Source organism: Symphalangus syndactylus, chromosome 10 (genome assembly GCF_028878055.3).
Source record: "Symphalangus syndactylus isolate Jambi chromosome 10, NHGRI_mSymSyn1-v2.1_pri, whole genome shotgun sequence".
Classification (NCBI taxonomy): Eukaryota; Metazoa; Chordata; class Mammalia; order Primates; family Hylobatidae; genus Symphalangus; species Symphalangus syndactylus.
In genome coordinates this window covers 22,418,970-22,436,353 of record NC_072432.2, presented here as the reverse complement: position 1 = coordinate 22,436,353, position 17,384 = coordinate 22,418,970, and the positions used below count along the sequence as shown (strand labels likewise).

Sequence of the window (17,384 nt, the reverse complement as noted above, 5' to 3'; positions counted from 1 at the left end):
TAAGCATCATGCCAACACATAAATATCCTTGTATAGAAACACATTCTAATTTAATCATTTGTGCTTGAAATCACAGGGATTGAATCATTGCGTTGAAAATCACAAGAGGAAACCAAAACTTAGTATTGATATTTTTCAGTATTACTATTATTCTAGAAGGAGCCATTTATATTGTCAAGGGAAGAAATGTAAACATCTACAGAGTTCAGTGATAGTTAAGAGGAGTTTTTAATCTTTCAAGAAATAGATACATTAAGTTCAGAGAATAATAATTTTTCTCTCTGTGAAATTTGGATCTCATAAAACTACCATCAGATTTTAAGATTAAATATTCTATTATTTAATATGTATAGCAGGGGTCCCCTCAAATATGATATTTTATTTCTCTACTTCAATTTTATGTATTCTTTATTAGATATCTGAATTATTTATTGGACTTTTCTCTAGAGAGTGCAACCTGTCTGTGCACAGAACTTTCAAGCTTTTAACATAACATGGATTTTTTTCCTGTAATTTCAGTAAATTTATCCATAATTTTCAGAATTGTGTACACCCATTTAACCACCTCTCCATTCAAGCTATCCAATACTTCTGTCCCTCCGGAAGGGATCCTCGTGTTCCTTTGATTAGTTTCCTCAACACCCTCTATGTCAGCAACCACAGACCTGGTTTCTACCAATATAGAATAGTTTTAACTGTGCAAAAGGCAGCTGTGAACAAGAATACATAGTATATACTCTTTTGCGTCTGGCTTCTTTTTTTTTTTTGAGACGGAGTCTCTCTGTCACCCAGGCTGGAGTGCAGTGGCGCGATCTCGGCTCAGTGCTACCTCTGCCTCCCAGGTTCAAGCTATTCTCTTGCCTCAGCCTGCCGAATAGCTGGGATTACAGGCACGCGCCACCATGCCCGGCTAATTTTTTGTATTTTTAGTAGAGACGGGTTTTCACCATGTTGACCAGGCTGGTCTCGAAATCCTGACCTCGTGATCTGCCCAAATTGGTCTCCCAAAGTGCTGGGATTACAGGTGTGAGCCACCGCGCCCGGATTGGCTTCTTTCATTTAGCATAATGTGTCTGGATATTTTTCATGTTGCTGTATTTATCTGTTTTTTTCTTTCTATTGCTGCCTAGCCTTCCATTGCATGGATATATCATAATTTGATTATCTGTTCACCTGTTGTTAGTTAGTTGAGCTTTTCCCAGTTTTTAGTTATTACAAAAAAAGCTACCATGAACATTGACATGCAGGTTTTTTGTGGACTTATTCATTCTCTTGCATAAAATACCTAGGAGTAGAATTTCTGGGTCTCATATGGTAATGATATGTTTAACTTTATAAGAAAGTGCCAAATTGTTTTCCAAAGTGGTTATGCCATTTTATATTCCCACCTATATGATTGACAATTCTGAAATAGAAGTTGGGGCTCAACACCAGACCAGATGGAAGATTGGCTAAAACAGGGAAGAGACAGAAGCACCTCTGCATAAGACATACCCAAAAGCGCCATGACAGTGTGCCATTGCCATGAGAACACCCAGAAGTTACCATCCTTTTTCTAGAAATTTCCAAATAACTCACCCCTTAATTTGCATGTGGGTGTAAATATGACTGCACAAATGCACCAAGCTGCTACTCTCAACACGTTGCCTACGGGGTAGCCCTGCTCTGCTGGAGCAGTCACGGAGCTGGAACACTGATACCTCAGTGAAGCTGATTTTTTCTACCACCGGCTCACCCTTGAATTCTTTCCTGGGCAAAGCCCAAAACCTTCCTGGGTAGAGTCCCAATATGGGGGCTTGCCTGCCTTGCAGCAGTTCTTTTCTACATCTTTCCCAATCCTTAATATTGCCAATCTTTTCATTTTTAGCCTCTGGTAGTTGCATAGTAGTATCTGATGGTTTTATTTTGCATTTCCCTGATGACTAATAGTGCTGAGTCCTTTTCACATGCTTTTTGACAATTGATTTATTTTCTTTTGTGAGGTGTTCATTAAAACCATATGGCTCATTTTTGTTTGTTTCTTATTAATGAGTCATATGTTATATATTCTGCATACAAATATGTCCTTTGTCAGATAAATGTATTGCAAGTATTTTCTTCCAGTGTGTGGCTAAACTTTTCCTTATGGTATCGTTTGAAGAACAGAAGTTCAATATATCCTTTTATCCCTTTTATGGTTAGTGCATTTTGTATCTTGTCTAAGAAATATTTGATTACCGAAGTTATCAGGATCTCCCACGTGCCTACTTCTAGAAGTTGTTTTTTTCTTGAGACGGAGTCTCACTCTGTTGCCCAGGCTGGAGTGCCGTGGCGCGATCTCGGCTCACTGCAAGCTCTGCCTCCCAGGTTCACGTCATTCTCCTGCCTCAGCCTCCCGAGTAGCTGGGACTACAGGTGCCCGCCACTACGCCCAGCTAATTTTTTGTATTTTTAGTAGAGAGGGGTTTCACTGTGTTAGCCAAGATGGTCTTGATATCCTGACCTCGTGATCCGCCCGCCTCGGCTTCCCAAAGTGCTGGGATTACAGGCGTGAGCCACCGCACCCGGCTCCTTCTAGAAGTTTTATAGTTTGAGATTTTATATTTGTTCTATGATCCATTTTGAATCAATTTTTCTATATGGCATGAGTTATGTGTCCAAGTGTGTTTAGCAAATGGTATTTAATTGTTCAAGCACCATTTATTGAAAAGATTCTCCTTCACCCCCACTCCCACTGAATTACTTTTGCATTTTTGTTGAAAATCACCTGCCTGTGTTCATGTGTGGGTCTGCTTCTGGAATCTCCATTTCATCACATTGATGTACCTATTTACCCCTTTAACAATAGGACATTATATTACTTAATATTACATAATTTCATATTGTATATTAAAATCTGGAAGTATAAAACCTCTAGATTGATACTTATTTTTCAAAATTGTTTGGGCTATCCTAGATTTTTTGTATCTCCATATTCATTTTAGAATCAGCTTTTCAATACTGAGAATTTGATTGAGATTGCGTTGAATTTACAGACCAATCTGGGGGTAAAGGTCATCTTAAATTCAGCCTTCCAATCCATGAACATATTTTACCTCTCCATTTATTCACATCTTCCTTCATCTCCTTCAGCAATAAAGTTTTCCGTGTAGAGTTTGTGCATATTTCTATTAAACTTGTTATCAAGTGTTATGCTATTATAAAATGACATGCCATATTATATATGCTATTTTAAAATTTTACTTTCTGGTTGTTTGGCTGATATATGCAACATAAATGGATTTTTCTGTACATATCTTGTATTCTGCAGTCTTGTTAAACTCAGTTATTAGTTCTAATAACTTAAATAAATCCTTTAGTATATACTACATAGATGACAATAACTGTGAATAAGTTAAATAAGTTTTATTTTTTCCCTTCTCTCTCTCTGTCTCTCTTTCTCTGTGTATGTGTATTGCTGTGATGGCTAGAACTTTCTGTGCATTCTTGAACAGAAAGGGTGAGGTTGGAATGTTGACCTTTTTCTTACTCTTGATAGGAAAGCATTTAGTCCTTTACCACTTAAGTATGATGTTAGCTTTGGATTTTCCATAGATGCCATTCATCAGTTTGTGGAGTTCCCTTCTGGGCATACTTGCTGAGTTTTTATCCTGGATGGGTGTTGAATTTTTCTGCATCTTTTGGTATCTCTCAAAGCTTTTCTTTTTTTATTCTGTTTAGGTGGTAAATTATGTTGATTTAGTTTTCTACTGTCAAACCAATCTTGTATAATACATCAGAACTCCACCTGGTTCTGATCTATTGTAATTTTTATGTATATTCAGAATTGTGATGCTAAAATTTTCTTATGGATTTCTGCATCAATGTAAGACATACTGAACTGTAATTTTTCTGAAATTCTTTGTCTGGTTTGGTATAGGAGTAATATTGGTCTTGTTAGTTAGAAAGTATCTTCTCTATTTTCTGAGTTTGTGGAATATAAACAATTTCTTAATTGTTTGATACAATTTCACCAGTGAAATTATTTGAGCCTGTAGTTTTCTTTGTAGGAAGGTTTTATATTACAAATTTAATTTCTTCAATTAATAGAGACTATTAAAGCTTTATATTCCTTTTGAGTCAGTTGTGGGAATTTTTAAAGAATTAATCTATTTTATGTATGTTGTCAAATTTATTCGCACAGTTTTTTGTAATGGTGTCTTTCTATGATTTTAATGTCCGAAGATTCTATAGTGACATCACCTCTTCATTTCTGAAATGGTAATTTGTGTTTTTTCTCTTTTTTCTTTAATCAGTTTTGGTAGAATTCTATCAATTTAAATAATTTTCTCAAAGAACCAGTTTTTGACATTGTTTATTTTCTCTATTGCTATTGCATTTTCCATTTAATTGATTTCTGTTCTTATATTATTTCATTTAATTATTGCCTTAGTTAGCTTTTTTCTAGTTTCTTTAGATAAAATTAACTTCAGATAGATATAGATATAGCCTTTAAGCACTACTTCATTTCACCTCCCCAGTTTTTTTTTTTTTTTGAGACAGTTTCACTCTCGTTGCCCAGGCTGGAGTGCAGTGGCGCGATCTTGGCTCACTGCAACCTCTGCCTCCTGGTTTCAAGTGATTCTCCTGCCTCAGCCTCCCAAGTAGCTGGGATTACAGGTGCTCACCACCATGCCCGGTTAATTTTTGTATTTTTAGTAGAGACGGGGTTTCATTATGTTGGTCGCTCTGGTCTTGAACTCCTGACTACGTGATCCACCCGCCTTGTCCTCCCAAAGTGCTGGGATTACAGGAGTGAGCACTGTGCCTGGCCACTTGCCAAATTTTAATGTTTTATTTTCACTAACTTCCAGTTCAAAATATTTTCCAATTATCTTGTGATTTCTTCTTCGTTCTGTGGATTATTTGCAAATGTATTATTTAATTTTCAAATATTTGCAGGTTTTCTAGATGTCTTACTGATTTATAATTTCAGTTTTATTGTGGTTAAATGATATACTTTCTAAGTTTTCAATTGTTTAAAATTTATGGAGAATTGTGTTACAGCCCTGCATGTGGTCTATGCTGCTGAATGTTTCATGTACGCCTGAAAAACTGTGTTGTCTGCAGTTATTAAGTGTAGTGCTCTCTGTCAATTAGCTTAAGTCGGCTGATAGTGCTGGTCAGATTTTCTATACCCGTATTCATCTTTATCGGTTTCATTTTCAGTTACTGAGAGAAAGGTGTTGAAATCTTCAACTCTAATCGTGGTTTTATTTTTTTCTTTAATTTTTGCCTTTTCACTTTCCTTCATGTATTTTGAAACTATTACTTCGTGCATGCACATTTAGGATTATTATGTTTTACTGATAAATCGTCCCCTTTGTCATTATGAAATGTCTTTCTATAAATCTAATAATATTATCCTTCTTGAAGTCACTTTTGTTGGATATTATTTCAGTAATTTCAGCTTTCTTATATTTACTGTTCATATGGTATATCTTTTTTCATTCTTTTACTTACAACCTAATTTCACCATTATATATAATGGTGTCATTATATATAATGTGCATGTAGAGTAAAAAACATATAATTGGTTCCTGCTTTTCCTGTATTTTAGCTGAAGTATTTAGACCATATACAACTAATGCAATTATTGTTATGGTTGAATTTAACACACCATTATGCTAGTTGTTTTCCATTCGTCTCTTTTTATGTTGCCATTATCCTGTCTTCATTTTGGTTTACAAAATATTATTAGTATTCCATTCTATTTCCTTCATTGTCTTTTTAATGATACTTTTTTTGTGTGTATTTTTACATTAGGGCTAAAAATATACTCCTTAACTTATAAGCACGTTTTCTTAGAGTTAATATGCAGCTGCTTTACATTTCATAACTTCTAATTCATACATGACACTTCATATTACACACATTCCCCTTTATACTTCACAAGTTTAATAATCTTATACTAGTGTAATTCCATGTGCCTGTCCTTCTGTGTGCTGTTTTAGTTATATCTTTTACTTCTCTATATATTATAACTTCACCTTACTATTATTTTTGCTTTAAATTACTAATTCTCTCTCTCTCTCTTTTTTTTTTTTTTCGGACTGACTCTCACTCTATCTCCCAGGCTGGAGTGCAGTGGCATGCTCCCGGCTCACTGCAACCTCCACCTCCCAGGTTTCAGCAATTCTCGTGCCTCAGCCTCCCGAGTAGCTGGGGCTGCAGGTCTGCACCACCACGCCTGGCTAATTTTTGTATTTTTTTTAGTAGAGACCTGGTTTCACCATGTTGGCCAGGCTGGTCTCGAACTCCTGACCTCAAGTGATCTGTCCACCTCGGCCTCCCAAAGTGCTGGGATTACAGGTGTGAGCCACCACACCTGGCCTACTTCTCTCTATATTATAAATTCACCTTACTGTTATTTTTGCTTTAAATCACTAATTCTCTTTAAAGGAGATAATGAAAAGAAAGCCTAGCATTTATATTTATACAATGATTTATCATTTCCAGTGTTCTTCATTCCTGGAGATATTTTCTGTTCAGTATCATTTTCCTTTGGCCCAGTGGATATTATTTCATATAGTACAAGTCTTCCAGTGATAAATTATCTCAGCTTCTGTTTGTCTAAAAATGTTACACTCTTGTTTTTTTAAAAAAGTAGTTTTGCTGGATATTTAAATCTTTTTTCCCCATCTCAACATTTTAAAGATGTATTCCGTTTTCTTCTTGCCTCCATTGTTTCTGATTAGAAGCCAGCTGTCATCCTTATCATGATGTCCCTGTATGTGACGTGGCTTCCTCCCCACCCCAACCGGCTCCTGTGTTTTCCTTGTTTCTGTTTTCTAATAGATTCACTCTTGACATGTCCAAGTGTAGTTTTCTTTTATTTCTCCTGTTTAGTATTGACTGAACTCCTATATCTTACTAGACATTTTTCATAAAATTTAGGAGAATTTTAGCCACTATATCCTTCTCTTTTTTTGACTCATTTTTATTATCTTCTCCTTCTGGTTCTCTAACTGTATGTGTGTTAACCTATTTGTTGTTTTTTCTTTGGTTTTTAAATCTCTGTTCATTTTCCTGGAGTTCTTTTCTCTTTGTTCTTTAGATTAAATTATGTCTATTAATACATATTAAAGTTTACTGACCTTTTTTCTTCTGCCTACAGTTTCCTATTAAACTCATCATGAAGTTTTTATTTGAATTAGTATAATTTTAAGTTATATAATTTCCATGGTTCCTTTTAATAATTTTCTCCCTTTTTGGGCCAAAATTTCTTATCTGTTTACTTTTTAAGGCTTTTTCTTTAAATCTTTGCACGTATTTTTAATGGCTGCTTTGAAGTCTTTCTCTTTTAAATCTAATACCTGGATCGTCTTTGAATCACAAGATGACATTTTTTTCTCGACTATGACCACATTTTTCTTGACTACTGATGCCATTTCTTTTCTTGATTTTATTCATATTTTCTCATTTTTTGTTTTGTTTTGTTTTTTTAAGATGGACTCTCACTCTGTCGCCAGGCTGGAGTGCAGTGGCACGATCTCCGCTCACTGCAATCTCCGCCTCCCAGGTTCAAGTGATCCTCCTGCCTTAGCCTCCCGAGTAGCTGGGACTACAGGAGTGCACCACCACACCCAGCTAATTTTTTGTATTTTTAGTAGAGATGGGGTTTCACCATTTTGGCCAGGATGGTCTTGATCTCTTGACCTCATGATCCACCTGCCTTGGCCTCCTAAACTGCTGGGATTACAGGCATAAGCCACTGCACCCGGCCCATATTTTCTCACTTTTTTTTTTTTTAACATTTGTAGTAATTTTGGGTTTTATAGTGGACATGATAGGTTGGGACATGATATGGGTGTCCCATATCATGTGGGTAAATTATGTGTTGTAGACACTCTGTATTCTCTTATCTTCCTCTGAAGCCAGTTTGATATCTAGCTGATTACTTTGTATCTGCATAGGTTTATATCTTTATTTGCTAAAGAATATTTGTGAACATTCCTATTTCTCGAGCCCCTCTAACTTGGTAGGTCTCAACCTCCAACTTCTATGATTCCTGCAGGTCTTGTTAAGACTTATCCTTTCGTAGGGAAGTTCTAGAGAGCCCTACTCTTGGCCATGGTCTTCACTTGTAAGATACGGCCTTTTAGGTGTCTCATTTGAATGCCTGAGGTGTTAAGGAGGTATCCCCATTCTGGAATGGGAGAGAACTCTAAATGATCTTGTTTGTGCTTCCAGCCTACTAGCAGCTCCTGTCTGACATGCTTTCTGAAGTCTCACCTTATGTATTCTCAGCCCAGGCTTAGCTAAGAATCCATGGGAAGCCCTACTCAGATGCCCGGCTTTCCTCTCTGTATGCTTCTTCTTCTCTGTAGAATTTCCATATAGTTCCAGCTGCTTTGGCAACCCTAATCTTTGCATCATCAGCTCAGTAGGACTGTCATTCACTACTTGGGCTTCAGCTCCCTTCTGTGGTCGGGAAATTCTGCCCAGGTAGAAAGCCAAGGAAATCAAGAGTCGTACATCATGAGTTTCCTTTCTGTCAAGAATCACAATCTTGTACTGCAGGTTGTCCAATATTTTGTTCAGTTTTACAGTTCTTAAGGAGAGGAGCTAGTTGAGTACAGTTGCTTGTCATAGCTGGAATCAAAAAAAATATTAAAGGACCTCAGCCAACCAGGATAGAGTAGAGGAAGAAGAGAGAGAGGAAAAATGAGGTGAGAAAAATAGAAGTCGTAAGATTGGGGTTTAGAGGTAGCTTGAAAGAGAAGAACTGAATGGAGTAGAGAGAGTGGGAGGAACTTAGATGCATGTACCAGTCCCCTTCGTTTCCAACACATCAGGTAATAATATTTCAAAAACTACCTAATGGGACCTCATCTGGACGAGGTAATACAGTGATAGTAAATAATGGTTAATTCAGTCTTATTCATATCCCAAGGTTTAGTAAGGTAAATATACTCACATAAAAACAATTACAAAATATGTTTGGGGTTCAAATTGCTATTTGCATAAAATTTTATTATGCGAGATAAATTAATTCTGCTTGGTTGGGAAAGGTTTCAGCCAAACTTAAATGATGGGTAAGAGTGTATATGCTAAACTGTGTATTGGCAGGGGTTGTGGGGTGGCGGATCAGGTAAAGGGTAAAGCATTTCAGACAAAGTGAATGGTGTAAATATCATTGGAACGCATCAGGAACTGTAGTTTACTTTTGTGCCAGCAACAGAAAAGAAGCTTGGTGAGTAAATCAAAATTTCAGTAAAGATTAACAGACTCCCACCAGTTGTTCCAGAATAATCACATGCATGTAAGCAAGATAAAGGGAAATTACCCATCATTATTGGCCCAAAATGTCATTAATTCAGGTTCCTCCACCTGAGAACCTGATCACACTTAACATTCTCCCGCAGACAAGTTGCATTAGAGATATGCAAGACCATTGTATTTCCCCTCTGGGAGTACAGTGAGTAAGCAAGAGCATTGTCTCTTTAAGAACAAGGGACAACAGATAATTTCCTCTAAATATTTGATTTACTGGCTAAAGCTCTCTGTGTGTGGGTCAATGAGTCTGTCTGTTCTGTCAACTCAGGGATACTGGGTCATTGCTTTCATTTGATGTCCTTTTTTTAGCTTAGTAAGTTTCATTACTGGGTCTGAAATATTAATAGATGAATGCTGTACTTCTCCCTGCTCTCTTTATCCCTCTTTTCTACCTTTCCTGTTGTCTCTCTTCTGTCTCTCTTATTCCCATCCTCTCCACCTTCCTTTCCACTTGTGGAAATATTTTGGCAGACTACAGAAAAGCATACCTTTCTATACTTTTGGAGTTAAACATAATCTTTGATGTTAAATGTCACTGTGAATTCCTTCAATAAAGTAAAGCCTTGATTGCTTGCTGTTTAAAATAGAGTAAAATCAAATATCTGGCAAATACCCATTACTTTGAGAGCTATACACAGATGGTAGAACCTATAATATGTTCTATGCAGCTCTATGTTTTCAATACCAGTGATTCTTCTTTTCTGAGTATGGGGATTATATAGCAGCAACTAGAGAAACAGCATAACTAAACATCCTTATTATTATTATTATTATTTTGACTCACAATGAAACACAATGGTTTACTGTATCCAAAACCTTTCAGTAGGAGACCTCTATCTACCCCTATACCCTAGATTTAGGTTATGGCTGGATGCAATTAGAAATACATTAAAAATGCATTTATTTGCTGGGCATGGTGGTGCACGCTTGTAGTCCCAGCCACTGGGGAGGCTGAGACGGGAGAATCACTTGAACTCCGGAGGCAGAGGTTGCAGTGAGCCAAGATCCCGCCACTCCACTCCAGCCTTGGCAACAGAGCAAGACCCTGTCTCAAAAGCAAAAACAAAAACAAAAGCATTCAAACCAGATTTTCTTTGTAAAATATTTCAGATTTGGAGAGCATAGGAGATTGAGTGGGTGGCAGTAAACACAGAATCGACTGAATAGGTAACATTAAAACTGTTAAACTAGAAAAGTTTTTAAAGAAGATATTTATTTAGGACTTCAAAATTGTCCAGGTACTATGCTAAATGTTTTATAAATGACCTAAGGTCTTCCTTATAACGTAAATGACCACCATTTACTGAGTGCATATCATGGGCCAAGCCCTTGTAATGCATTATCTTTAACTCTTAAACCTTCACTCAAAGGTAGCAACCCTCTTCATTTGAGAGATGTGAGAACTAAGGCTTAGAGAAGTACAGTAACTCTCCTAAGGCTGCAGAGCTTGTCAGTGTTTGAGAGGGTTTTCATTCGAGATCACTCTGACTCTTGAGCCTGGGTCCCTATTCTTCACCCCATGGTGGAGGTACCTGCTTTGTCATTTCTCATAAATACATGCTTTGGTGAAAACCACTTTAAAGGAAGCTTATGAAAAGACAAGACTGAATTATTTCTAGGCCTTCCTGCAGTGGATCCTAATTTTTAATGTTTATGGTAATTTGCAAGAATTAGAAAAACGTAACACTTTCAAGACTTAAAGGGTTGTTTACTCAAGATATATGTAACAATTTCCACTCCATAGCTTAGATTTACTGTTGGTAATTATTTTGTCTTTAAGATTACAAAAACTTTGTTTCAGAATGAAATCTTTATTTGCACATTCCAGAATGGCCTATTGAAAATCAAGTATGGGCACAAATTAATGAAATACATATTGCTAGATGTATTATAAATGCAACAATATTTTCTATTTTCTCTCTTATGGTCTGTTTCTGTTCACAGCATGTTTGCAAGACTACACAGATGATTTGGGGACATTAACTTCTCCAAACTTCCCCAATAATTACCCCAACAACTGGGAATGCGTTTATAGGATCACAGTGAGAACTGGCCAACTGATTGCAGTGCACTTCACAAACTTCTCCTTGGAGGAAGCCATTGGAAACTATTACACAGATTTTCTGGAAATCAGGTCAGCACTTTTATTTATTTCATTATAATCTTTTCATTATTTATTCTCATTAATAATCTATCCTAGGAAGATTAAGGAAAAAATATGGAAATTCTCTGCAAAGATCCCTGCTGTGCACTTTCTTGCAAGAAATAAAGTTTGTCATTTGGAGCCTGACTTAGGAGAAATATAGGAATTGCAGAAGATTCTGTGGTTATTTTGAAGTGATTATTTTATTGGAAATACTTGAAAATAAACTCCAGATTTTATGTGGGCGAAGAAACAGATGTGCTACTACTCTGAAATGACGTAACTTGCTACTGTTGAATACTTACTTTAATTATGTAAAATCGATGTAAATTTTAAGCTGTTTGCTGTTCATTTAATCTAACTATATTATAAAATGATGGCAGGATAGCAATCTTAAAGTTTTCATGTTCAGGTAATAAAAGTCTAGGCTTGTGAATTTCAGTAGAAGGCATTATTCTTTCATTATCATCACTTTGAAAGAATGTGTTTAAAAAGTTATATTTGCAGTAAAAGTAAGTTAACTTATATGTTACTATCTCTCCATGCCACTACTTTGAGTTAAATTAGGCTCATCATTCTGGTGGGCATCTATATCAAATATTTTATTTGGGATTTTAAATCTGGAATCTTATGTATTATAATAAATGTTATTCTATAATATAAAGTAAGGTATTAAAATAATAAATCATAATTGGACCCTATCATGCTAAAATGACATAATTTTCTTAATTTACAGCAGTTACTCACTGGACTTCGATGTTGAATAAATCCCTTTTTTGTTGTTTGTTTGAAAAAGCTACAGATTATAAACTAGATTTAAGGCCCCAAAAGTTTTTAGGAAAATATTATTTCCAGAATTTTGCTAAATATATCAAATATGATATATTACATTTCAAAAATTTCCAAATCAGAATGAAAACATTGAAAGATTCTCTGTAAAATACAGCAGTATGTTTATATTGTTAATAGTATAGTTTCTTTATCGTGTTTTCTCTGACACATTTGCCAGAGGCTTTATTTGAAAGGGTGAAAATTAAACACATTCTCTCAGTTTGTGATTGGTTATATAAAACATCATGCCAACCATGAATGATGGTTATTCTTTATTAAGTCATTCAAATACCATTTTAAAAAATTTAAAAGTTAAAATTGTGTTTTTTAGAGTAAGTGTAGTGTTTGAAAGAAATTACTTCATCCAAAAAACTGCTAATGTTTGCAATCCCAAAGTTCAAATTATGTTAAATGTTTATACAGTAATATTGTCAGTAACCCAATAAATTTTAATTTCTGTATTCTGCCAGAGATGGAGGCTATGAAAAATCACCATTGCTGGGAATATTCTATGGCTCAAATCTACCCCCAACAATCATCTCTCATAGTAACAAACTATGGTTAAAATTTAAGAGTGACCAAATAGACACAAGGTCTGGATTCTCAGCTTACTGGGATGGGTCATCAACAGGTAAATAGCAAAGAGCTGTCTTTTACTGGAGAAGCCAATCTGATTGGTTTCTTGATTATGGGATTGTCATGCTCTGTGCATCACTTGTCCATGTTTGCCCAGCTGTATTTAAACTTCAATATTGCAAATAATTTTAAATTAACAGCAGCCATTTCTTTTTAACAGACAAAGGGAGAAAGTTCTAGTTTCTTTTTATCAATAAAGAAGAATCCCGGTTAGAATAAGGAAATTGCATTAATGGAAATTGGGGCTGGGTGCTGTGGCTCACTCCTGTACTCACAAACACTTTAGGAGGCCGAGGCAGGGGGATCATCTGAGGTCAGGAGTTTGAAACCAGCCTGGCCAACATAGTCTCTACTAAACATAGTCTCTACTGGCCAACCCATCTCTACTAAAAATACCAAAATTAGCCAGACATGGTGGCGGGTGCCTATAATCTCAGCTACTAGGGAGGCTGAGGCAGAAGAATCGCTTGAACCTAGGAGGTGGAAATTGCAGTGAGCCAAGATCATGCCACTGCACTCCACCCTGGGTGACCCAGTGAGACTCCATCTCAAAAAAAAAAAAAAAAAAAAGAGAAAAATAGAAATTGGGTTTATAGGCTAACTACTCTTTAGTGATGCCATTTTGCTGTGCAATTTGTTTTAAAGGTTAGTAGAGTGGCACCAGTTTAATGCAGACAAAAAGATTCAATTTCCCCAGAAGGAAAAGGGTGTGTGTCATTCCATTTCTTTCTCCTCTAGGTTGTGGGGGTAATCTCACCACTTCAAGCGGCATGTTCATATCCCCCAACTACCCAATGCCCTATTACCACAGCTCTGAATGCTATTGGTGGTTGAAATCTAGCCACGGCAGCGCGTTTGAACTGGAATTCAAAGACTTTCACTTGGAGCATCATCCAAACTGCACTTTAGATTACCTGGCTGTATGTATAATGTTTCCATCGTATTGTTCCCTGCTCCCATCTCACCCAATGCACAATGCACTTACTTTTATTTTCGAGATTCAGGAAAGGGGAGCGTCTAAACCAAACATCCATATAAAAATTCAAACAAAATAAAAACATAAAAGAAATTTGGTGAAAATGACCATCTTCGAAGTACTGAATGGCTCGATACACTAAGTATTTAAAATATATTGATTATAGACTATTAGGATATGGTGAAAATCTCCTGAAAGGGATTACAGGATTTATTATAATCTTTGTTTATGTTATTTCCACATATGCTTTGAAAAATCACAATTTAGAAGACAGTTTTGGTGAAGTAGAGAAGGTAATTTTAGTCATTCAACTAGGATTTTTCACAGTACAGAAATTCACCACTGTTCATTTGTTAAAAATCTAAATAAAAATGTATCGAAGTGTCATGAATCATAAACTATGGAATCAAAACACAAGGAGGACAATTGACATCAGCTGTGGCATTACAATATGTATTGGGCTTTCATTTGCAATCTTCAGCCTTCAGCGTAGGCTCACATGCTTATTACTGCTGCACATGTACACAGCTCAATTGCCTGAGTTTATGGCCTGAATTTATAAATACCTAAATATAATTTGTGAGGTTATTTTATTTCATGGCTATTCTTTTGTGCTGTCATATATATAACAAAAAAATATATTTATTAGATATAAAGATATATTTATTTTATATATATTTATGTTTACATATAAATATTTAATACATAATGTTTATAGTCTCAACCATCTAACATTCAAAATGTTTTCTTAAAGGTATATGATGGCCCAAGTAGCAACTCTCATCTGCTAACTCAGCTTTGTGGGGATGAGAAACCCCCTCTTATTCGTTCTAGTGGAGACAGCATGTTTATAAAACTGAGGACAGATGAAGGTCAGCAAGGACGTGGCTTCGAGGCTGAATATCGGCAGAGTAAGTGTGTATAGCAGCAGAGTAAGTGTGTATACCGGCAGAGTAAGTGTGTATACTGTCAGAGTAAGTATGTATACTGGCTGTTCAGTGCCCAGAGTGGGCCTTCAAACTCTTGAAACAATTGAAATAAGTGTAACGCATTGGTGTGAGCAATTGAACTTCATCTTAGTTTCTTCTGTGAAAAATTTAACTCCATTTGAGGGAGAAATACTTACATATTAAATTTAATCTCATATAACTAAAACATCTGGCAAACTATAGAAACTTAGAAGAGTATTTAATATGCTGAGAGAGTTGCAATTCAGCGAAAGATCAGTGTAACAGACTAATGATTAATAGCTTTTCATTTGCCTCACACATTGCAATCTTGCAGTGTACATTATACTATTCCAATGTACACAGTATTCTATCACACTAGTCTCTACCTTAAAAGATACCTTAATTTTATTAAGGAAAACTGTGGTCCATGTGACTCATGCACGGAATAAGCATGTTCTTTACAGTAGAAAAATCTGGCCATTGTACAGATGCCATTTTAAATCTACTTTTCCCATATAGCAACATGGTGGAATTAAAGGAACATTGAGCAAAATGTCAAGGGGCCTGGGGTTTGTTCTGGCTCCTAATTCTTGAGAAAGTCACTTTTCTTTGTGGTCCCACGGTTTCTTCTTTTAGGAAAGGAGATTAAATTAGATGGTCTCTAAACCCGCCTTCTAGCTCTAGAATTAAATGCTTTTTGAAGTTATTTCCAAAATGGACATTCAAGAAAACAATATTTTCTTGAATTTGTTATTTGATAAAGACTTTTACTTTGTCAAAGTAAAGCCTAGGTTTTGGAAACATAATTCTACTGAATCAAAATTTATCCATAATTTTACACAATTATCTTTTCCCACAGAATCAAAATTTATCCATAATTTTATGTAATTATCTGAAAATGGAATTAAAAGTCACAAAATTATTAACTGAATACACAATATCCCTTGAATTAACTGAAAGAGTAATAACATTTAACCTTGATTATGTATGAATTTTAAGATTCACATTCATTTACATCTGGGGATTAGGCTGAATCCTAGATAGGTTTGAATATTGAGTTTTAATATATAGCTTTGTTCTTCAGAAATGTATCACTAGTATATAAAAAGGTCTCCCAAGTTCTATCAGAGATGCATCTGTTTGACTATATAATCATTTCTCTAATTTTATTACTTCTGTGCTAATCTATTTCCGGTTATAATCAGGTTGTTTAAGGGTTTCTTTTTTTTTCTTTTTATTTCTGAGATATTTTATTTTTCTCTCATAATTTCAGAACCCTGAAAGTGTAAATGAGTGCACATAAGAGGCAAAATCAGAGCCAACCAGTGAGATTATCTGTAAAATTTGCCATGGGAAATTGGAGATTTACAAATAGTGTAAGGTCTGAGTGCTGAGAGCAGCCCATGTGGTTTACTGGAATGTATTTTCCTGGGCCCTGTGTTGCCCTTAGTCATCAAGGCACAGGATACCTATCTGCCTAATAGGTGTAACTTCTCACTGGCTTCTAAAACAATAAGATTATTCTTTAGAAATCCTTTATGGACAAAACTGTGACCTAAAGATTTTCAAACAGAATGGGTTTAAGTATTCTCCCTGCTCCAACAAAGCAATATTTTGAAGAGCCACAAATGTACGCTTTTTTAAACCAAAGTTATAAATGGTGTTGTACCCACCTTCAGAAAGCATACTGTAGTAGGAATACATCTATGAACCACACTTTCAGAGACAGTTCATTCCATATAATGTTTATTTCCCGTTCTCTTTTATTGCACATCATAGAGATAATATATTCCTTGTTTAAGTCATTAGGATTGGCTGAATTGGGCACCCGGGATTAGACATACTTAGAGGTATCTGGTTTGGTTTTGTTGAAAACTCAGCTCAAGAAAATGCCACCGTTGGATTGAAGACTTTTTTTTTCTTTAATTTCACATTTTCATTTCTTCTTTAAATCCTTTATACTCTGTCTGTTCTCTTGGTACTTCCTGATGACTAACTAGAGGAAGAACGGAGCCTTTATTGTGAATTTCACGCAGACTTTTGAATGTTCAACAAAGCCATGTTGTTACTAGTTTTTAGCATTCACATAGGATTTTGGGTTTTTAAACTGTTGAATTTAAAAGTCAGAATTTCTGTCCCTTCCAAATGTTAACATTAAAAAAACAGCAGCACAGAACATCGAATGTGCTTCTCTAACAAACAAATCAGACTGATCCCTGAATATAACCAAGTTATTCTGCTCTCCACAAATTCAAGGGAATTTGATGCCTATTTTAACATGACTATTTAATTTTCATGACTCTTTAGTTTGAATTCACTTCAGTATTATTTCACATTTCTTCTAAATGGAAATCCTTTCACTATGAAAATACTGCACCAAATATATATGTGTGTGTGTCTCTGTGTTTGTATATATACACACACATATATACACATCATATGTGTGTGTGTACATACACAGATGATTTTTATTTTTTTTAAAGGAAAATCTCATCTTGGAGCAATTATGAAGTATATAATAGCGGTTCTTAACAGTCATTTTTTTTTTCCA

The 17,384-nt window shown here is 35.5% G+C and overlaps 1 protein-coding gene across 1 annotated transcript in view; it reads left to right on the top strand.

Moving 5' to 3' along the window:
- Window positions 1–17,384, top strand: part of CUBN (cubilin) — a 305,495-nt gene that overhangs the window by 70,581 nt on the left and 217,530 nt on the right. The window contains exons 23-26 of the mRNA XM_055296673.2: window positions 11,242–11,431; window positions 12,742–12,902; window positions 13,646–13,827; window positions 14,638–14,794. Coding sequence (XP_055152648.2) covers window positions 11,242–11,431; window positions 12,742–12,902; window positions 13,646–13,827; window positions 14,638–14,794 — 690 coding nt within the window. The remainder of the gene's footprint in view (window positions 1–11,241; window positions 11,432–12,741; window positions 12,903–13,645; window positions 13,828–14,637; window positions 14,795–17,384) is intronic.